Source organism: Ascaphus truei, chromosome 10, assembly GCF_040206685.1.
Source record: "Ascaphus truei isolate aAscTru1 chromosome 10, aAscTru1.hap1, whole genome shotgun sequence".
Lineage (NCBI taxonomy): Eukaryota > Metazoa > Chordata > Amphibia > Anura > Ascaphidae > Ascaphus > Ascaphus truei.
The window spans coordinates 62215592-62239437 of record NC_134492.1 but is presented as its reverse complement, the minus strand read 5'-3'; the positions used below and the strand labels follow the sequence as shown (position 1 = coordinate 62239437).

The window sequence follows — 23846 nt, the reverse complement described above, 5'->3', positions numbered from 1 at the left end:
ATGCACCCCTTACCTGGATGTGTCAAAACAGGGAAAAGAATGCTAGAGTGACCAGGTGGTTCCTAAGCCTACAACCCTTTAAATTTTCTGTGGAACACAGGTCAGGGCACAAACATGGCAATGCTGACGGGTTGTCAAGGATGCACTCCCTAATATCCATGGTCGCTCATCCCTCGAGGTCTGAGCTGGGGGGGAGGATATGTGACAGAAACCAGGGGATGGTAATAAATTCCGTATATTGGGCTCCCAGGATACTAAACAGTTTCTATCCTGTTTGGCCTGGGAGTGCAGCCTTATAATACATACACTCCATCCCACAGTTTGGCAAGCGCTGGAACTGAGGGATGAGAGATCCAGACCAGAGTTTGTCTGCTGCCTGATTTCTGTCACCTGTCATGCTAATTAGGAATCAGGTATGTAAGACTGTTTTCCTGTTTGCTCTGGTCTCTCCACAAGAGCCAGGAGGCTGGAAGGCTGCTGAACTACAGAGGGGAGAAGCCTCTTCCCCAAACAGGTTCAATCTTTCTGTTCATTTGTATAAGACTGCAAAAGTACCTTGTTTTGTTGTTGGGAGTGGAAAAGCCACTTCCAACCCTGAGTCAGGGATATCTAAGTTAAGTTATCGCTCAGGTGAGCAGCTTTTGTTTTGATCTGTTTTCTGTTGTATGCACTGTGGCAGTCTCAGTGCCTGGGAATGAATAAACCAGGCATAGCCTGTTTAAAGGAACAGTACGTGACGCCTCATCATTTTAACCTACCCTAAAAGACCGTGTTCTAAACAGTCCCGGACAAACGACGGAGCCCCAGAGTAAGCCGTTTGTCACAATGTGTATATATATATATGTGTGTGTGTATGTGTATATATATCACTTGTAGACACCATGCAACCTTTTCTCCTCCTCTATACTCAGGATTTCCATTTGAGGAAAGAACATTGTTCTTTTTTTCCCTATTACCAACATGAAGTTCTGCTCAATGTGTGGACTTATTGGCTATTATTGTATCTTATTCACTGTTCTTTAGTATTTCAGGGATTTCCCTAGATTTACTGCAATTGAGACTTGATTCTCCTTTATATCCGCTGAATGCTCTAAATGTACTCATTCTTCCATGTGCTAACTGTCGTTCCTACCTCTTCCTGTGGCATGTGTGGTGTATACAGTATGTGCTGAGATATTGGCACTTTGGTTTTGGTACTTCTCAGGTCTTGTGATTACATATACGGTATGACTGGCCGCTCCTGCGTAGCTAGGAAAACATGGTGTCCTTATTTATTCTATGGCACCAGCCTTTATTTCGGGTGTTGGTGCAGTAAGCCTATCCTGTCAGTCTTGATTTATGTGCACGTTGTGTTTATTTAGGGTCCCGTCCCCCCTTTTTGGTTTTGATATGTTTTTAGCATGTTATAATTGATGACATTAAAGTTTGTTACCTCTTCAGTGGATATTTTGAGTGCTCGTCTTTGAGACCTTTTTGTCTCGCGCTTCAGTGATGTCTCGTGCGCCTGCGCAGCGTCGAAATGACATAATTGCGCAATCGGATTCCCTGACACGTTTCGTCACCAGAGGGCGACTTTCTCAAAGGGCATCACGAGACATCCGAGATCTATACTGCGGCCATTCAAGTGGGAGAGGCGATCTACGGGACCTCCCGGACTGATTCCTAGTCGGCGAACTACACCCCTGGCCTCCTGTGACCAGCACCATCTCCACGCAGCCCTGAGGGAGCGGACGTTTGCGGTGCAGAGACCGCATGGTGGTGAGTTATTCACAAATTGTTTCATTTCAATTTTACTCTTGTGAGTGCATTTCTTCACCCCCCCCTTCCCTTCCCTTTTAACATGAAATCAATAATATTACGCTATGGGGCGTGCGCTCTCTCTTCTTTCTCTTTTCTAAATATATATATATATATACACACACACGTATTCATATACATATGTGTGTTTGTGTGTACAGGTATACACACACACAAATAGTCTGCATACACACCTCTAATATAGGGTATTTACAAGACCATAAGATATATATATATATATATATATATGATACGAACCAATCCAAAGACCAGTAAAGAGACAGCAGACCGCACGGGGTTAATCCAATAGTATATATTCACAACATGAAATACACGTAAGCCAACGTTTCGGTCCCACAGAGGGACCTTCCTCAGGGCCGTGTAACCCACAAGTGCAAGTGACCAAACATATATACCCCCACCCATGGTGCAATGCAAACAAAGGGAACCAATCACCAACATGCAATCAGACATAATATGCAACATAGCTGTGCTCCGTGCCCGCTCCCCTATTACCTGAATATCCATATGATTCATCATGACATGAGAGCAGGCACTTAAGCTATCAGAAGAGAGACACCCTGAGACACTGGTCTCAGAGTCTACTGCCCGTGCGGGGGAACGTCGCGCGCCGCGCATGCGCAGTGGGCCAAAACACATTGGCTGCCGGGGCACCAGCAAGGAGAGCGTGCCGCGCATCACAGCTGCGAGCAGACGCCTCACTTACTCTCCCTGGCAACCAGGGACGCCGGCAGCGCAAATCGCGCATGCGCAGTCTGGAAAATCGCCTCGGTGCACAGTTACCCACACACTGACAGCTATAATGGGCTAAACAGAGTAGTATGACACAGAGCGTTAAGGTGAACCACAGGGGGACAGATAGAGGTACAGAGCACAAGGAGCGCATAGCATCACCATAATATATAAAGACAAAGGAAGTGCAAAAGTGCAGAGGGAGTGATACAACAGAGTATGAGTGACAAACATACATAAGGCATAATGTAAAACTAAGTCAAAGCAGGGAGACAACTACAGAAAGCAGCTAAGTGAGAGCTCCTCATTTAGGCCACCAGGTGTCATAGTCCTTAGTTCATATGTAAGCCTTGCTTCCTGTTTAAGCAAAGTCCTGCCCCTGTCACCCCCACGGTGGGGGGGGGACTGGAACCTGCAGAATAGGCATACAACGAAGTGTAGCCAATGTGTGTCTCTTTTCTTTGAAATGTCTAGCCACAGGTAGACACTTCAGATCTATATCAGAGGCATCACTCAATAGGGCTTTTCTGATGTTTGAACGGTGCATGGCCATGCGCTCTTTCAGCATCCTTACAGTCTTCCCGATGTACAGCAATCCACAAGGACACTTAATAAAGTACACCACGAATTTTGACTCACAGTTCAGTGGTTGTTTGATTTTAATCGGTGCGCCACTATGCGGGTGATTGTAGCTAGGGCCCAGCTGCATATAGTGGCAGTTGGTGCAGCCATGACAGCGGTACGAACCAGGTTTTTTGGCTAACCAGGTGGTGGGTGTGGCATATTTGTCTATTGGATCAGATCCAGTGACCATGTCACCAATGTTTGGTCCCCGACGAAAGCAGAATAGGGGTGGCTCCCTAGCACATGCACCAATCCTCTCGTCGCTCTCCAGGATGCGCCAATTGCCCCGAATGCAACGCTTAATGCTGTTTGTAGCAGTACTGAATGTACTGACTATATTGAGCTTGTTGCTCACCGGTCTGCCTGACAAAGGTATCAATAGTTCACCCCTGTCAATCTGTCCAACCTTTTACAAGGCAAAGTCAATGTCCTTGGCCGAATAGCCCCTCTCCCGAAAGCGTGCGGCCATTTGGGCAAGGGCCCTTTGGGATTCTTCTGGATCAGTGGTAATTCTCTTCACTCGGAGAAGCTGGGAGTATGGGAGACCCCTCTTGAGTGGTACAGGATGGTGGCTGGCTGCACAAAGAAGGGAGTTCTTGTCTGTGCTCTTCCGGTATATTCTAGTGGCCAGCGTGCCTGCAATTTTGTACACTATGGTGTCCAAAAAAGCGATTTCCTGGTAGCTGTGGTTGAGGGTAAACCGGATTGTGGAGGAGATTTTGTTTAAATCAGAAACAAATGCCAGCAGCTCATCTTCACTGCCCGTCCACAGAATGAAGATGTCGTCAATATAGCGAAGGTATTTGACGATATGCCGCCCATGCGTGGTGTCAGTTAATATGTGCAACCGTTCATTCAAATCCATAAAGAGATTAGCATACGACGGTGCCATGTTTGAGCCCATGGCAGTACCCGTTAGTTGTAAGTAGTAGTGTTTTTCAAATTTAAAGAAGTTTTTATGGAGGATGACCTCAATGAGCAACATGAGAAAATCAACTGGTGGACCCTGCTCGACTCCATGTTCTTCCAATTTAGTGCATACTGCTTCTAGGCCCCCTGCATGGGGAATGTTGGTATACAAACTGGACACATTTCTACAGAAAGGCTTATCATTCGTGCCAAACCATATGCAGGATTCCTTTGACTGGGAGGTCGATATGTACAGACTGCACAGACAATTGAAGTTAAAGGACTTCTTCTCTAAGAACATTGATACCGATTCTTCTGGAGACATTACCCCAAATCCATTCAAGACCAGGAGCACCTTTGACCCGCACTCACTGAACCCCAACATAGCTGCATTTATGAACTTGGTGACTAAAGACACACGGAAAATTCTGAAGAATCACAAGACCAGCTTCTTTAATACATCGAGAGAGGAGAGAGCTGCCCTGAAAATGCTACGGGAGAACAAGGGGATCATAGTGAGAGCAGCAGACAAAGGTGGAGGGATTGTTGTATTAAATTATCAATACTACAAACAGGAGATCGAGCAACAACTTGCAGTTGTACATCATTATAGACGCCTCCCGGGGGATCCGACGATAGCCTATAAGAAGGAGATTGATGGCATCATCCGATTGGGCTTGAATAATGCCTGGATCACAGAAGAAACCAGTAAATTCCTGACTCAGGACTACCCCGTGATGCCAGTATTATACACACTACCCAAAGTGCACAAATCTATAGTCGCACCACCGGGCAGACCCATCATCTCGGCCCGCGGGTCGCTGTGCCACCCCCTTTCGCAATTCGTGGACTTCTATTTACAGCCACTGGTGGCTGGAATGGGTTCATACATCAAGGACACGACGGATTTCATTGAGCAGCTCAGTCATCTTTCCGTTGATACAGCAGAATGTATTCTTGCCACGCTAGATGTGTCCAGTTTGTATACCAACATTCCCCATGCAGGGGGCCTAGAAGCAGTACGCACTAAATTGGAAGAACATGGAGTCGAGCAGGGTCCACCAGTTGATTTTCTCATGTTGCTCATTGAGGTCATCCTCCATAAAAACTTCTTTAAATTTGAAAAACACTACTACTTACAACTAACGGGTACTGCCATGGGCTCAAACATGGCACCGTCGTATGCTAATCTCTTTATGGATTTGTATGAACGGTTGCACATATTAACTGACACCACGCATGGGCGGCATATCGTCAAATACCTTCGCTATATTGACGACATCTTCATTCTGTGGACGGGCAGTGAAGATGAGCTGCTGGCATTTGTTTCTGATTTAAACAAAATCTCCTCCACAATCCGGTTTACCCTCAACCACAGCTACCAGGAAATCGCTTTTTTGGACACCATAGTGTACAAAATTGGAGGCACGCTGGCCACTAGAATATACCGGAAGAGCACAGACAAGAACTCCCTTCTTTGTGCAGCCAGCCACCATCCTGTACCACTCAAGAGGGGTCTCCCATACTCCCAGCTTCTCCGAGTGAAGAGAATTACAACTGATCCAGAAGAATCCCAAAGGGCCCTTGCCCAAATGGCCGCACGCTTTCGGGAGAGGGGCTATTCGGCCAAGGACATTGACTTTGCCTTGTAAAAGGTTGGACAGATTGACAGGGGTGAACTATTGATACCTTTGTCAGGCAGACCGGTGAGCAACAAGCTCAATATAGTCAGTACATTCAGTACTGCTACAAACAGCATTAAGCGTTGCATTCGGGGCAATTGGCGCATCCTGGAGAGCGACGAGAGGATTGGTGCATGTGCTAGGGAGCCACCCCTATTCTGCTTTCGTCGGGGACCAAACATTGGTGACATGGTCACTGGATCTGATCCAATAGACAAATATGCCACACCCACCACCTGGTTAGCCAAAAAACCTGGTTCGTACCGCTGTCATGGCTGCACCAACTGCCACTATATGCAGCTGGGCCCTAGCTACAATCACCCGCATAGTGGCGCACCGATTAAAATCAAACAACCACTGAACTGTGAGTCAAAATTCGTGGTGTACTTTATTAAGTGTCCTTGTGGATTGCTGTACATCGGGAAGACTGTAAGGATGCTGAAAGAGCGCATGGCCATGCACCGTTCAAACATCAGAAAAGCCCTATTGAGTGATGCCTCTGATATAGATCTGAAGTGTCTACCTGTGGCTAGACATTTCAAAGAAAAGAGACACACATTGGCTACACTTCGTTGTATGCCTATTCTGCAGGTTCCAGTCCCCCCCCCACCGTGGGGGTGACAGGGGCAGGACTTTGCTTAAACAGGAAGCAAGGCTTACATATGAACTAAGGACTATGACACCTGGTGGCCTAAATGAGGAGCTCTCACTTAGCTGCTTTCTGTAGTTGTCTCCCTGCTTTGACTTAGTTTTACATTATGCCTTATGTATGTTTGTCACTCATACTCTGTTGTATCACTCCCTCTGCACTTTTGCACTTCCTTTGTCTTTATATATTATGGTGATGCTATGCGCTCCTTGTGCTCTGTACAGTACCGACACACTTTATTGCAGTGTGGTCGGTACCGCAAGCCGGGATATTTCCCGGCTTGCTTGTGGCTGCCCCTCGGCGTGCCGCGCGTCATAGACGCGCGGTCACGCGTCTTCGGGAGCCTGCGCCCCCTGCACGCATGTCCAGGGCTCCCCGAGGGAGCCCTGGTGTCCCGCGATCTGCGGGACGGCGGCAGGGGGTTCCGGGGGACCCGGCGGACCCGGTAGCGGTAGGGAGAGCGCCCCGATCGGAGGGCGCTCTTCCGCTGCTTCGGCGCGCGCCCGTCACACTCGGGCGCGCGCCAGGCTACTGCTGCGGCCAAGAACGGGCAAATGCTCGAATAAACTTGGCCGCAGCAGTACCTCTATCTGTCCCCCTGTGGTTCACCTTAACGCTCTGTGTCATACTACTCTGTTTAGCCCATTATAGCTGTCAGTGTGTGGGTAACTGTGCACCGAGGCGGTTTTCCAGACTGCGCATGCGCGATTTGCGCTGCCGGCGTCCCTGGTTGCCAGGGAGAGTAAGTGAGGCGTCTGCTCGCAGCTGTGATGCGCGGCGCGCTCTCCTCGCTGGCGCCCCGGCAGCCAATGTGTTTTGGCCCACTGCGCATGCGCGGCGCGCGACGTTCCCCCGCACGGGCAGTAGACTCTGAGACCAGTGTCTCAGGGTGTCTCTCTTCTGATAGCTTAAGTGCCTGCTCTCATGTCATGATGAATCATATGGATATTCAGGTAATAGGGGAGCGGGCACGGAGCACAGCTATGTTGCATATTATGTCTGATTGCATGTTGGTGATTGGTTCCCTTTGTTTGCATTGCACCATGGGTGGGGTTATATATGTTTGGTCACTTGCACTTGTGGGTTACACGGCCCTGAGGAAGGTCTCTCTGTGGGACCGAAACGTTGGCTTACGTGTATTTCATGTTGTGAATATATACTATTGGATTAACCCCGTGCGGTCTGCTGTCTCTTTACTGGTCTTTGGATTGGTACGTATCATATTTACTCTCTATGGGACTAGCATATATATATATATATATATATATATTGTGACAGAAACCAGGGGTTGGTAATAAACTCCATATACAGGGCTCCCAGGATACTGAACAGTTTCTGTCCTGTCTAAGCTGAACAGGGCAGCCTCGTGGTACAGGCACTCCATTCCACAGTTTGTCTGCTGCCTGTTTTCTGTCACCTGTCATGCTGATTAGAGTTCAGGTATATAAGACCTGTTTCCTGTTTCCTCTGGGCCCCGCCCAAGAGCCTGGAAGGCTGCTGAACTGCAGAGGGGTGAGAAAGCCTCTTTCCCAAATCGCTTCATTCATTCTGTTAGTTTGTCTAAAGACTGCAAAGGTACTTATTTTGTTGGTGGAAGTGGACAAGCCACTTCCAACTCTGAGTCAGGGACATCTAAGTTTAAGTTATCGCTCAGACGAGCAGCTTTTTGTTTGGCTTTGTTTTCTGTTTAAACTGTGGCAGTCTCAGTGCCTGGGACTGAATAAACCAGGCATAGCCTGTTTAAAGGAACAGTACGTGACGTCTCATCATTTAACCTACCCTAAAAGACCGTGTTCTAACAGTCCCGGACAGACGGCGGAGCCCCGGAGTAAGCCGTTTGTCACATATGGTGGAGAATGCGGGCAGAACACTAAAAGGTCTGGGGGTTAAAGAACTTTAAAAAAAAAAAAAAAAAAAAAAAAAGGTTTTTTTTTCTCTCTCTCCAAACAAGATGGAAGACGTGGTGAGTGCGCTGGTACGCAATGTCGCTGTCCAGAGAGACGCGAATGAAGCCCTGCAACAGGCGAATGCAAACCAGCAAGAGACAAACCGCTTGCTGAAAGAGGAGCAACAGCGGTTCGCTCAGGGCTTACAGCAGGAACTCGAGATCCTGAGGGAGACTATCAGTAACCTTCCACTGGCAGCGGCAGCCCCAGTTCCGAAAATGACCAGGGCAAGCCACTACCTTCAGAAGATGGGACCCTCGGATGATGTGGAAGCCTATCTTCTCACGTTTGAACGCACGGCACAGAGAGAGGGATGGCCAGAAGCTGAGTGGGCTGGTCTAATCGCACCCTTCCTAAGCGGCGAACCCCAGAAGGCTTACTTTGATCTAGAGCCAGCCGAAGCTAACGTCTATGCAAAATTGAAGTTCGAGATCCTCGCCCGCCTCGGCGTAACCACGGCTGTTCGCGCCCAAAGGTTTCACGCATGGTCCTTCACGATGGATAAAGCCACCCGAAGCCAGATGTATGACCTCATCCACCTCGCCCGGAAGTGGCTACAACCCGAGATCAACTCAGCAAGCCACATCGTGGAACGGTTGGTCATGGACCAGTTCTTGAGGAAACTTCCCTCTGCCTTACGCCATTGGGTCAGTCGGAGTGACCCCCACAATGCGGATGAGCTTGTGGCCCTCGTAGAAAGGTACAATGCAGCAGGAGAGCACCCGCAACCCACAGTCGTGGAGCAACCCCACTACCCGAGGTTCCAGGACTCTTCCAGAGACGGTAAAAGGGTACCGGGGTTAAGGGGAGCTGAAGAGCGGCGACCACCTTCACGCAGCACCAGCAACAGTGGTTCGCACACTAAGGGCAATAGCCAACATGGGGAGCCGGGAAAAGGCTCTAAGTGGGACACAGACTATGTACCTAAATGTGTAAATTGTCATGAGAGGGGCCACACAGCAAAAATCTGCCCACTAAATGATGAGCCCATGCAATGCAACAGCGTGGAACCTTATTCGCTGTTGTCCCAATGTATGGGCCCTAGCCCAGAGGACCCCTTAAATAACCATCTGTGGGCATTTGTAAAGGTTAATGGTAAGAGGGTTCGGGCACTTCTTGACTCTGGGAGTATGGTCACACTAGTGTCCGAATACCTATTGCCCATTAAGAAGAAACTGGTAAACAGTTCACAAAGAGTGGCAATTTGTTGTATACATGGGGATAATCATGAATATTCCACTGTTGATGTTTTTTTTTAAACAGAATTTGGTTCTTTAGATTTCAAGGTGGGTGTTGTACCCAAACTGGCACATGATGTGTTAATAGGGACCGACTTTCCCCATTTTCTAAAAATGTGGTCCCCAGCTCAGAATAGCGCCCAGAGTTCAATAGCAGACCATAACGAAGTGTTAGAAGAAACAAATCCTTTCCCTTTTTCAGAAATGGAGGTTGACGAGGGCCCAAATAAGAAAGGGGAAAAGGAGGAGTGCTGTGAAATTCCCTTCCCCATCACTACTTTGGTAGGGAATACCCCAAATCAAGATGTTGATCAGGCACTTACCACCCCAGTACAGGATAAGACCCTAGCTGACCTAGAGGTCAGTCCTGGGAGTTTTAAGAAGGCCCAGTGGGAGGACCCCACATTAGCGGTAGCAAGGGGAAATATACGGGACCTGAATAGTACTCTTGGCCAACCAGATAGGTCGCTTGCTTACCCCTACTTCGAGGTAGAGAACGACCTAGTATATCGGGTTGATAAAAGGAAATCAGTTACAACTAAACAATTGTTGGTACCACGGACATTCCGTAACGTAGTATTACACCTCGCACATAGTCATCCATTGGGGGGACACCTAGGGGTGGAAAAGACAAAAGAAAAGGTTCTCCGAAGCTTTTATTGGCCTGGGGTTCTGGCAGAAATTACAAACTATTGTTCCTCATGCCCAGAATGTCAGATCACCGCCCCGTTCAAAGCATACCGCAGCCCATTGGTACCCCTTCCCATAATAGAGGTACCATTTGACCGGATTGCTATGGATCTAGTAGGACCCCTAATAAAGTCTGCTAGGGGACATCAGCATATATTGGTAATATTAGATTATGCTACCCGATATCCGGAGGCAGTTCCCCTACGTAGCACCTCTGCTAAAAACATAGCAAAAGAGTTAGTACTTCTGTTTTCCCGGGTCGGAATTCCTAAAGAGATCTTATCTGACCAGGGAACACCATTTATGTCCCAAGTAACAAAAGAGCTATGTAAACTCCTAAAAATCAAGCATCTCAGAACCTCAGTCTATCATCCACAAACAGATGGTTTAGTGGAAAGGTTCAATAAAACCTTAAAGAGCATGTTACGCCGGGCGGTCGATAAGGATGGGAAAAACTGGGACTGTTTGTTACCATACCTGTTATTTGCCATTAGGGAAGTTCCCCAGTCATCCACAGGCTTCTCCCCGTTTGAACTATTGTATGGCCGACATCCAAGGGGCTTACTGGATATAGCCAAAGAAACTTGGGAACACGAGGTTACCCCTTACAGAAGTGTAATAGAGCATGTTGCCCAAATGCAGGACCGCATTGCTGCAGTCCTACCCATAGTGAGGGAACACATGGAGAAAGCTCAAGAAGCACAAAGGAATACGTATAATAAGGGTGCTAGGGTCAGAATTTTTTTTCCAGGTGATAGGGTACTAGTTCTGGTTCCCACCGTGGAGAGTAAATTCCTTGCTAAATGGCATGGGCCATATGAGGTCTTGGAAAGAGTGGGAGAAGTAAATTATAGGGTAAGGCAGCCAGGTAGGAGGAAACCTGAGCAAATTTACCATATAAACCTACTCAAGCCCTGGAAAGATAGAGAGGTCTTGTTAACCCTAGTACCCCCAGGTCCGTCAGAGAATCAAGAAACTGACCCAGAGGTTAGCATAGCTGAAACACTGTCCGTGCATCAGAAACGAGAGGTCCAGAGTTTAGTGAGAAGGAACAAAGAAATCTTCTCTACACAGCCAGGTAAAACTAACGTAATTAAACATGACATAGTCTCTGAACCGGGGGTCCGAGTTAACCTTAAACCGTACCGAATCCCAGAGGCCAAGAGAGAGGCTATAAGTTTAGAGGTTAAAAAAATGCTAAAACTAGGCGTAATTGAGGAATCCCAAAGTGGGTGGAACAGCCCTATAGTTTTAGTCCCAAAGCCAGATGGTACAACAAGGTTTTGTAATGACTACCGGAAACTAAACGCGGTGTCAAAATTTGATACTTATCCTATGCCCAGGGTGGATGAACTTGTAGAGAGACTGGGCAAAGCCCGATATCTCACAACCCTAGACCTAACAAAAGGGTACTGGCAGGTTCCCCTCACAGAAAGGGCAAAAGAAAAAACAGCCTTCTCAACCCCAGACGGCCTCTTTCAATATAAGGTGCTGCCTTTTGGCTTACATGGAGCTCCCGCCACATTCCAAAGAATGATGGATAAAATTTTAAAACCACATGTTCGGTACGCTGCCGCCTACCTGGATGATGTGGTAATCCATAGTGAAGATTGGCAGTCCCACCTTCCAAAGGTCCAAGCTGTGCTCGACGCAGTTCGGTCTGCTGGACTAACTGCTAACCCCGCTAAATGCACTATTGGTCTGGAGGAGGCCAAGTATCTGGGGTATTCTATTGGTAGAGGGTTACTCAAACCACAAACACTCAAAGTAGAGGCGATACAAAATTGGCCAAGGCCAGTCACAAAAAAACAAGTAAGGACCTTTTTGGGGTTAATTGGCTACTATAGGAGGTTTATTCCCAATTTTGCAACTAAGGCAACCCCACTAACCGACCTCACAAAAGCAAGAGGACCGCTAATGGTAAAGTGGTCCCCCGAAGCCGAACAGGCCTTTAGAAGCCTGAAAGAAGCTCTCTGTGCCCAACCAGTGTTGGTCACACCTGACTTCTCCAAAGAGTTCGTAGTCCAAACCGACGCATCTGAGGTAGGGCTGGGGGCGGTACTCTCCCAGGAGTCTCAAGGGGAGGAGCACCCCATCCTTTATTTAAGTAGGAAACTAAATCCCCAGGAGAAAAATTACTCCATAGTCGAGAAAGAGTGTCTCGCAATAAAGTGGGCTGTAGAGACACTCAAGTATTATCTGTTGGGGAGAAAGTTCCGATTGGTCACAGATCATGCACCCCTTACCTGGATGTGTCAAAATAGGGAGAAGAACGCTAGGGTGACCAGGTGGTTCCTAAGCCTACAGCCCTTTAAATTTTCTGTGGAACACAGGTCGGGGCACAAACATGGCAATGCTGACGGGTTGTCAAGGATGCACTCCCTAATATCCATGGTCGCTCACCCCTCGAGGTCTGAGCTGGGGGGGAGGATATGTGACAGAAACCAGGGGTTGGTAATAAACTCCATATACAGGGCTCCCAGGATACTGAACAGTTTCTGTCCTGTCTAAGCTGAACAGGGCAGCCTCGTGGTACAGGCACTCCATTCCACAGTTTGTCTGCTGCCTGTTTTCTGTCACCTGTCATGCTGATTAGAGTTCAGGTATATAAGACCTGTTTCCTGTTTCCTCTGGGCCCCGCCCAAGAGCCTGGAAGGCTGCTGAACTGCAGAGGGGTGAGAAAGCCTCTTTCCCAAATCGCTTCATTCATTCTGTTAGTTTGTCTAAAGACTGCAAAGGTACTTATTTTGTTGGTGGAAGTGGACAAGCCACTTCCAACTCTGAGTCAGGGACATCTAAGTTTAAGTTATCGCTCAGACGAGCAGCTTTTTGTTTGGCTTTGTTTTCTGTTTAAACTGTGGCAGTCTCAGTGCCTGGGACTGAATAAACCAGGCATAGCCTGTTTAAAGGAACAGTACGTGACGTCTCATCATTTAACCTACCCTAAAAGACCGTGTTCTAACAGTCCCGGACAGACGGCGGAGCCCCGGAGTAAGCCGTTTGTCACAATATATATATATATATATATATATATATATATATATATATATATATATATAACCATAACACTGAGTTACATTATGGTGAGTAAAAAAAGTGACAAAAACCCTCCACAGGAAAGCAAATATGCAAATATAGCTGTATGCTCATCTGCATGTCTTAGACAGGTCTGCAACCCCGCCTTTCCCCATTATCACCCAGCATACAGCACTTCCACTGCAGCAAGGGATTCTGGGAAATAACATGCAAATGAGCACGCAGTGCCACCTTTTGCTTCAAAAACTATTTTTAACATGGTTCCCTATAGGCTTAAGCTTGCTGCATCGTCACAGCTTTTTTACTCACCATAACTTAACTCAGTATTATGGTATACCCCATCCCTTAGCTTCTTTGCATACCCAGTCAATCAACCCCACACTGATGAGACCCATTAAGGTCGAAACAGCTGTCTGTGGGCGGGTTTTCTGGGTATGCACCTTAACCCTGGCTGTGCTCAAAGCTGTGACCATGCAGCAAGCTTAAGCCTATAGGGAACCAGGTTAGAAATGGTTTTTGAAGCAAAAGGTGGCACTGCGTGCTCATTAGCATGTCATTTCCCAGAATCCCTTGCTGCAGTGGAAGTGCTGTGTGCTGGGTGATAATGGTGAAAGACAGGGTTGCAGACCTGTCTAAGACATGCAGATGAATATACAGGAATATTTACAGTTGCCTTATGCTTTACTGTGGAGGGTTTTAGTCACTTTTTTTACCCACCATAACCTTAATAGTCGTGGTGATTACCTACTCTTATCTCATTTGAGCAAATGTCAGTAAGCCAACCTCACACCGATGAGACCCATCAAGGTTGAAACATGTCTGTGAGTGGGTTAACTGACTTTGCATCTCCCAAGTCCTTGCTTAAAAGCTGTGTTTAAAGCAGCATGCATTGACTAAGGGTTGCTCATGTAATGTGAGCATGAGATAAAAAGTGGCACTGTGTGCTCATTTGCATGTCATTTCCCAGAATCCCTTGCTGCAGTGGAAGTGCTGTTTGCTGGGTGATAATGGTGAAAGACAGGGTTGCAGACCTGTCTAAGACATGCAAATGAATATACAGGAATATTTACAGTTGCTATATATATATATATATATATACAGTGTTCGACACAGATTGTTTTGTGTGGCGAATAGATTTTTTGGTAATTTGTCAACCACTGTAAAAAAAAAATATATATATATACACACACACACACAACACACACACACACACACACACACACACACACACACACACACACACACACACACACACACACACACACACACACACACACACACACACACACACACACACACACACACACACACACACACACGTAACAGGCACACCAGGTCTTTATGGAAAAGAGCAAAAAAGTTATCTTTCATAGCAACGTTTTGGTTCACAATGGACACACGCACGAGCATACAGTCACACACAGTCACACGCACGCAGTCACACGCAGTTACACGCACGCTCACACACATTCACACTCACACACTCACACAGTCACACACAGTCACACGCACGAGCATACACATTCACACAGTCACATGCACGAGCATACACATTCACATACAGTCACACGCACGAGCATACAGTCACACACAGTCACACGCAGTCACACGCACGCTCACACACATTCACACTCACACACTCACACAGTCACACACAGTCACACGCACGAACATACACATTCACACACAGTCACACGCACGAGCATACACATTCACACACAGTCACACGCACGAGCATACAGTCACACGCAGTCACACGCACGCTCACACACAGTCACACGCACGCTCACACGCACGCTCACACGCACGCTCACACACAGTCACACGCACGCTCACACGCACGCTCACACACACAAATGGCCTTCACTTTCCCACTTAATCTGCGAAACGTGACCCAACCCATGGAGTGACACATTGGAATCGCTGCGTGCAACGCGGGCACTTGGCTTGTGTCACAGCCGTCCATGTGCGCTGCTGTGCCAGGGCCAACTTGAGTCTTCAAGGGCCACCAAAAAGGCCACATATTAGGGATTTCCCTGCTTCAGCGCAGGTGGCTCAATAAGTGGCTACACCAACAGTGCTTTATTACAACTGTCGCTACGTGAGTCTGGGTATAAGAGAGCCTCCCGCTCCCTGCCAGCAAACGTCTCCCAATCACAGGCGCGGCCTCTTCCACGCTATCAATGCCGCCTTTGTATATAACCACGCTGCTCACACATTCTCCAACCGCACAGGGAGCAGAAGAGTTTTATAAAGGGCATTGCCGCTTAGCTCACAAACATTTCCGTGTATGGGATCAGTCCCTCCTAGGGACAAAGTGTACTAATGACAGTGACATGGTTAAGGGGTCAGTCCCTCCTAGGGACAAAGTGTACTAATGGCAGTGACATGGTTAAGGGGTCAGTCCCTCCTAGGGACAAAGTGTACTAATGGCAGTGACATGGTTACGGGGTCAGTCCCTCATAGGGACAAAGTGTACTAATGGCAGTGACATGGTTAAGGGGTCAGTCCCTCCTAGGGACAAAGTGTACTAATGGCAGTGACATGGTTAAGGGGTCAGTCCCTCCTAGGGACAAAGTGTACTAATGGCAGTGACATGGTTACGGGGTCAGTCCCTCATAGGGACAAAGTGTACTAATGGCAGTGACATGTATAAGGGGTCAGTCCCTCCTAGGGACAAAGTGTACTAATGGCAGTGACAGGGTTAATGGGTCAGTCCCTCCTAGGGGCAAAGTGTACTAATGGCAGTGACATGGTTACGGGGTCAGTCCCTCATAGGGACAAAGTGTACTAATGGCAGTGACATGTTTAAGGGGTCAGTCCCTCCTAGGGACAAAGTGTACTAATGGCAGTGACAGGGTTAATGGGTCAGTCCCTCCTAGGGGCAAAGTGTACTAATGGCAGTGACATGGTTAAGGGGTCAGTCTCTTCTAGGGACAAAGTGTACTAATGGCAGTGACATGGTTAAGGGATCAGTCCCTCCTAGGGACAAAGTGTACTAATGGCAGTGACATGGTTAAGGGGTCAGTCCCTCCTAGGGACAAAGTGTACTAATGGCAGTGACATGGTTAAGGGATCAGTCTCTCCTAGGGACAAAGTGTACTAATGGCAGTGACATGGTTAATGGGTCAGTCCCTCCTAGGGACAAAGTGTACTAATGGCAGTGACATGGTTAAGGGATCAGTCTCTCCTAGGGACAAAGTGTACTAATGGCAGTGACATGGTTAAGGGATCAGTCTCTCCTAGGGACAAAGTGTACTAATGGCAGTGACATGGTTAATGGGTCAGTCCCTCCTAGGGGCAAAGTGTACTAATGGCAGTGACATGGTTAAGGGGTCAGTCCCTCCTAGGGGCAAAGCATACTAATGACAGTGACATGGTTAAGGGGTCAGTCCCTCCTAGGGGCAAAGCGTACTAATGGCAGTGACATGGTTAAGGGGTCAGTCCCTCCTAGGGGCAAAGAGTACTAATGGCAGTGACATGGTTACGGGGTCAGTCCCTCCTAGGGACAAAGTGTACTAATGGCAGTGACATGTTTAAGGGGTCAGTCCCTCCTAGGGACAAAGTGTACTAATGGCAGTGACAGGGTTAATGGGTCAGTCCCTCCTAGGGGCAAAGTGTACTAATGGCAGTGACATGGTTAAGGGGTCAGTCTCTTCTAGGGGCAAAGTGTACAAATGGCAGTGACATGTTTAAGGGGTCAGTCCCTCTTAGGGACAAAGTGTACTAATGGCAGTGACAGGGTTAATGGGTCAGTCCCTCCTAGGGGCAAAGTGTACTAATGGCAGTGACATGGTTAAGGGGTCAGTCTCTTCTAGGGGCAAAGTGTACAAATGGCAGTGACATGGTTAAGGGGTCAGTCTCTCCTAGGGGCAAAGTGTACTAATGGCAGTGACATGGTTAAGGGATCAGTCCCCCCTAGGGGCAAAGTGTACTAATGGCAGTGACATGGTTAAGGGGTCAGTCCCCCCAAGGGGCAAAGTGTACTAATGGCAGTGACATGGTTAAGGGATCAGTCCCCCCTAGGGGCAAAGTGTACTATGGCAGTGACATGGTTAAGGGGTCAGTCCCTCCTAGGGGCAAAGTGTACTAATGGCAGTGACATGGTTAAGGGGTCAGTCCCCCCTAGGAACAAAGTGTACTAATGGCAGTGACATGGTTAAGGGGTCAGTCCCTCCTAGGGGCAAAGTGTACTAATGGCAGTGGCATGGTTAAGGGGTCAGTCCCTCCTAGGAGCAAAGTGTACTAATGGCAGTGGCATGGTTAAGGGGTCAGTCCCTCCTAGGGGCAATATATACTTATAGAAACCCATAAAACATGTTCATGTCATTAGGTCACATTGCTCCTACGTGGGTGTAAGAGACCTGTGCAGAGGTACACTCAGTGGGGCCGATTTGGGGGAAATTAAACATGGCTTTATTTGACCTATCACTTTAAACAACATTTTAAAGCTGCAGTTCAGTCAATATCCTGCATGTGTGTTTTTTTTAATAAATCAGTTCTGCAGTAAGAAAAAATACTTTTAGCATTTTCTGTTTTTTAAAAAACAACTTTGAAAGACCAATTTTCTTGTATTCTATTTTAACAGCCATTTGCTAAGGCACTGCCCCCCTTCATGTCCTGTCACAAGCCCTGGCACACCCCTTTGTCAGCCCTGCTCTCCCTCTAGCACATGTCAGTGCAGGAGTGCTCATGAATATTCATGCACTTCCACTGAGTGACAGAAGCAGAAGAAAAACATATGCCATATCTAAAGATCTTGCCAAATTTTGTCGATTGATACATGGAGAACGAATTGACTGGCAGCTATACAGTTCTTAAGGTAATTAGAGATTGCCCACATGAAACTATTGAAGTAAAAAAATTAATTAATTAAAAAAAAAAAAAAGACTGAACTGCAGCTTTAAGGCAAAACATACAGTAATACAAAGAAACAAACACCTATCCCTATGTAAGGGGGGGGGGGCCCTTACCCACCTATCACCCCACAGTCTGAGGGGGTACCCGTATGCAGGGGCTCTTTGTGGCAGTCTCTGAGTCTAGGTGGGTACAGGAAAAGAGGTCTGGTGTCTCGTTCTCAGCCCAGCTCTTCTGTGTGCTCAAGACTTCATCTACTCTGTCAGCACAGTGTGCCTGTGCTAAGGAGTCTCTGGGTCTGTTCCCAGCAGGAGGTTTTACCCTTGTCTGATTACCCAGGTGGTGCTGGTTAATTGACAAGCTGCAATTAACCAGCTCTCTGCTGGATTTCTCAGACCACTACACAGTTAAATAGTAGAGGAGGTTGAAAAAAGACGTACATCCATCAAGTTCAACCTATGCTAAATTTAGACGACAGATACTTTGTCCTATATCTATACTTCCTTATTGATCCAGAGCAAGGCAAACAAAAAAAAACCAGTGTCATATCATCCAATGATATCTCATAAGGGGAAAATAAATTCCTTCCTGAATCCAAGTATTGGCAATCAGATTAATCCCTGGAACAACATCCTTCCCATGTATACTTATTTGTTAGATCCCTGTATACCTTTCCTTTCTAAAAAGAGGTCCAACCTTTTTTTTGAACAAATCTATTGTATCTGCCATCACATCGCTGGAAGAGCTCACATACTGCTGTTTGTTGGAGGCACACCGGTAACTGCTGCACACGGAGGGGAGCCCCGCGGGTCACGTGACCGCCTCGCACCATACGGCTGACACGCCAGAGGCAGCGGTTCATCACTAAGACCAGCAACTCAGCTGAGCAACGAAGCTCAATGGTCCCCACCTAACGACACAAGAGAAGCACACCGCCGGTCGCGCGACCGCCCCACGTGACGCTGAGTCACGAGAGGGTTGGCGGTGCAACTACACAGTCACGGAGGACCTCAGCAAGGCATCATTTCTCCCCAAACCGTGAGTGCTTGCAACACTTGGTGCCCTGAGCAGGGCCAGTTGCTTTTTCTATGGTTACAGGTTATATACTTATTCATTACCTGCAGCGGTTACTATACTGACTTTGATGCACCTGATAGGATAATTTATTATCCATCTCCACTATCTGCCATCACAGTCTCCCTGGGTAATGAACCCCACACTGTAACTGTCCTTACTATAAAGAACCCTTTCCTTTGTTGCTGGTGAAATCTCATTTCCTCCAACCTAAAGGGATGGCCCCGAGTCCTTTGTACTGCCCGTGGGATGAATAGTTCTTTTGAAAGCTCCTTGTATTATCCCTGAATATATTTGTAAATAGTTATGATATCCCCTCTTAGACACCTCTTTTCTAATGTAAATAAATCTAATTTAGCTTGCCTCTCCTCATAAGATAAATTGTCCATCCCCTTTATTAATTTGGTGGCTCTTCTCTGCACTCTCTCTAGTTCCATAATGTATTTTCTAAGCAGTGGTGCCAAAAAATGGTACTCCATATTCAAGGTGTGGTCTTACTAATGCTTTGTAAAGGGGCTTAATTATGTTTACTTCCCTTCCATCCATTGCCCGTTTGATGCAAGATAAGATCTTGTTTGCCTTTGCAGCTACTGCATGACTTTGGGCACTATTGCTAAGCCTGCTGTCTACAAGCACTCCTAAAACCTTCTCCATCAAGGATTCCCCCAATTTACCCCCATTTAATTTGTAGAGGCTTTTATTTAAACAGGGATACATCCCTGTTACAGTGGGACTGACGCTTTAACCCAATTAAACACGTCCCTGTCATTAGGTCACTTTGTTCCCAGGAGTGATCACTGTCTGGGCTCGTTGAACCACCACCTTCTCCGCCCCCAACGCTCTCACCATATAGATGGGCTTCTTGCGAAGGTCCCTTTCTGTGACCAGCTTCTCGCGGTCGGTGACATAGAGCCCGCGCTGAGCCAGGGCCTGGATGACCGCGTCGTGTCCCAGTAGAGGCTTGGCGGTGTCGCTCTTCAGGATGAGGCTGCCGGCCCGGCAGTATAAGTCCGCCGAGAGGAGAAGGTTCACCACGGGAGGCTTCATGTGCTCCTGCTCATACTGGTCCGTGTAGTACGGCACTTGCAGATCCTCCGGGACGTTCTCTGCAGGGGGATGGAGAGAGCAGATAAGGGACACATCTTAAACAATTGTTTGTCTGGGTACTTCCTACAAAGCTCTAGTACAGGGGCGGCCAAGTCCAATCCTCAAGAGCCACCAACAGGTCAGATGTAAAGGATATATCTGCTTCAGCACAGGTTGCTAAATCAACCTGTGCTGAAGCAGGGATATCGTTAAACCATGACCTGTTGGTGGCCCTTGAGGACTGGCGTTGGCCACACCTGCTCAAGTAGTTGTATTGGTACTGGGGAAATATAGAGGACCTTGTACGGGAGCAACATTAGAGTTCTTCTTAAATTACATTTGAGTAGAGAGCTTTCCAAATCCAATGGGATTCGTTTCTACAGAACATTTGAAGAAGAAATGTATGACGTTTGGAAAGCTTGTACACATGAAGAAGAGACCTATGAGGTTTGGAAAGATCTGTACATGTGAAAAAGAGACCACTGAGATTTGGGAAGCTCTGAAAACATGAAAAAGAGACCTGTGAGGTTTGGGAAGCTCTGAAAACGTGAAGAAGAGACCTGTGAGGTTTGGCAAGCTCTGTACACTACGAGAAACACCTAACCTACAATGAATCTACGCTTCTCCGGGACACGGCTCCCGTGTAATAATAAACCTCTGCTTTCTCCAATATTAGAAAACCTATAAAACAGATCTTAAAATTATTACACCCAAATAAACACATTTTTTAAATAACAAATGTTTGACCCACTCAGTGTCGCTACTCACTGCACAAGAGTGAAACGCACAATCTTTCATAAGGGCCACGAGTCTGTCACTTCAATAATAACAACAACAACCATATATTCCTATAGCAAAGTGTAAGGGACTGAAGGTGTTAACTCCCTCTACAAGGGTCAGGAAACTACACACTGGTGTCAGGTTTCCCACCTGAGCTGCCTGAGGTGTGTGAAATAAACTGATTAAACAGGGTTTAAAGGGCAGGAAGTGAGCACCTGTCAGAGTCCCTGTTGGAGTCTCTGTTAGAGTTCCTGTTCCTCCTTTGAAAGAGAGGAGAGTCACAGAGGATTGCCTGTGGCCCAGCTGGGATTCACACCCAGCAACAACGGAGCACCAGCAGGCAGGGAACCAGGCTTCTTGTTCACCAGAGGAAATTGCCTGGGGACAGTGGGAAATTCAAAGCCCCGCAGAGAAGCCTGCACAGAGATAGGACTTCCTGGGAACAGCAGGACTGCAACGCCTGCATCTGAAGTTTGCCTGGAGAAACCGGAGACGCCGGACCAGCATACTAAGAAAAGTCTTTCATATACATTGTGCCCTGATAGAATGTTATGTGTTTTGGACTGCCTGAGAACTGGCTTATCCAGCCATTCAGATAGTTAGGGCCTGTGCTGTTTATTTAGTCTCCAAAGTGCAGTAGGGTTTCTTTTTATGCTTTGTGTTTTGCATTAAAGGGACATGGTGGCCAATGTTTTATTGTTATTGTTTGTGGAGAAATAAACTAAAACGTATGTGTGGACACTTAACTGATCTCGCCTACAGGCTGCTCCGTCACAACAAGTCTCTGGTATAGACATATTTGTAGTTAGCGAAGGAAATAAATCTTGTTCTCTGTGTTAAAGCAACATAATCCAATGAGATTATCCCATATAAATATAAACATTTATCGATAGTATCCTGTCCCCGGAGGAGTATGTCCACTTCTTTTGGGGGGAAAAAAACGTAATTTTATTCATCTCTGACTTCTGAGGTTTCCATGGTAACATTTAGACGGATCTATGGAGAACTTCATTGTAACCTCCCAGACACTTCATATTTGAAACGTTTTTATTGCGGTAATAAGGTACAGTAAGTGGAAGGTATGATGTGTCTGGCTGTGGCAGGTATGTCGGGGTAATTATACGGGTACAGTAAGTGGAAAGTATGATGTGTCTGGCTGTGGCAGGTTTGTCGGGGTAATTATACGGATGTGTCTGGCTGTGGCAGGTATGTCGGGGTAATTATACGGGTACAGTAAGAGGAAGGTACGATGTGTCTGGCTGTGGCAGGTATGTCGGGGTAATTATACGGGTACAGTAAGTGGAAGGTATGATGTGTCTGGCTGTGGCAGGTATGTCGGGGTAATTATACGGATGTGTCTGGCTGTGGCAGGTATGTCGGGGTAATTATTCGGGTACAGTAAGTGAAGGTATGATGTGTCTGGCTGTGGCAGGTATGTCGGGGTAATTATTCGGGTACAGTAAGTGAAGGTATGATGTGTCTGGCTGTGGCAGGTATGTCGGGGTAATTATTCGGGTACAGTAAGTGAAGGTATGATGTGTCTGGCTGTGGCAGGTATGTCGGGGTAATTATTCGGGTACAGTAAGTGAAGGTATGATGTGTCTGGCTGTGGCAGGTATGTCGGGGTAATTATTCGGGTACAGTAAGTGAAGGTATGATGTGTCTGGCTGTGGCAGGTATGTCGGGGTAATTATACGGGTACAGTAAGTGGAAGGTATGATGTGTCTGGCTGTGGCAGGTATGTCGGGGTAATTATACGGATGTGTCTGGCTGTGGCAGGTATGTCGGGGTAATTATATAAGTACAGTAAGCGGAAGGTATGATGTGCCTGGCTGTGGCAGGTTTGTTGGGGTAATTATACGAGTACAGTAAGGGGAAGGTACGATGTGTCTGGCTGTGGCAGGTATGTCGGGGTAATTATACGGGTACAGTAAGGGGAAGGTATGATGTGTCTGGCTGTGGCAGGTATGTCGGGGTAATTATACGGGTGTGTCTGGCTGTGGCATGTTTGTCGGGGTAATTATACGGGTACAGTAAGGGGAAGGTATGATGTGTCTGGCTGTGGCAGGTTTGTCGGGGTAATTATACAAGTACAGTAAGGGGAAGGTATGTGTCTGGCTGTGGCAGGTATGTCGGGGTAATTATACGGGTACAGTAAGCGGAAGATATGATGTGTCTGGCTGTGGCAGGTATGTCGGGGTAATTATACGGGTACAGTAAGTGGAAGGTATGATGTGCCTGGCTGTGGCAGGTTTGTTGGGGTAATTATACGAGTACAGTAAGGGGAAGGTATGATGTGTCTGGCCGTGGCAGGTATGTCGGGGTAATTATACGGGTACAGTAAGGGGAAGGTATGATGTGTCTGGCTGTGGCAGGTATGTCGGGGTAATTATACGGGTGTGTCTGGCTGTGGCAGGTTTGTCGGGGTAATTATACGGGTACAGTAAGTGGAAGGTATGATGTGTCTGGCTGTGGCAGGTATGTCGGGGTAATTATACGGATGAGTCTGGCTGTGGCAGGTATGTTGGGGTAATTATACGGGTACAGTAAGTGGAATGTATGATGTGTCTGGCTGTGGCAGGTATGCGGGGTAATTATACGGGTACAGTAAGTGGAAGGTATGATGTGTCTGGCTGTGGCAGGTATGTGGGGTAATTATACGGGTACAGTAAGGGGAAGGTATGATGTGCCTGGCTGTGGCAGGTATGTCGGGGTAATTATACAA

The 23846-nt window shown here is 47.3% G+C and overlaps 1 protein-coding gene across 5 annotated transcripts in view; it reads right to left on the bottom strand.

Annotated features, from left to right (window-relative positions):
- CAMSAP2 (calmodulin regulated spectrin associated protein family member 2) overlaps window positions 1-23846 on the bottom strand; it is a 198952-nt gene that overhangs the window by 114515 nt on the left and 60591 nt on the right. For all 5 annotated transcript variants that reach the window (XM_075617069.1, XM_075617066.1, XM_075617071.1 and 2 more), the window contains one exon: window positions 20102-20361. In XM_075617069.1, the coding sequence (XP_075473184.1) occupies window positions 20102-20361 (260 nt within the window). The remainder of the gene's footprint in view (window positions 1-20101; window positions 20362-23846) is intronic.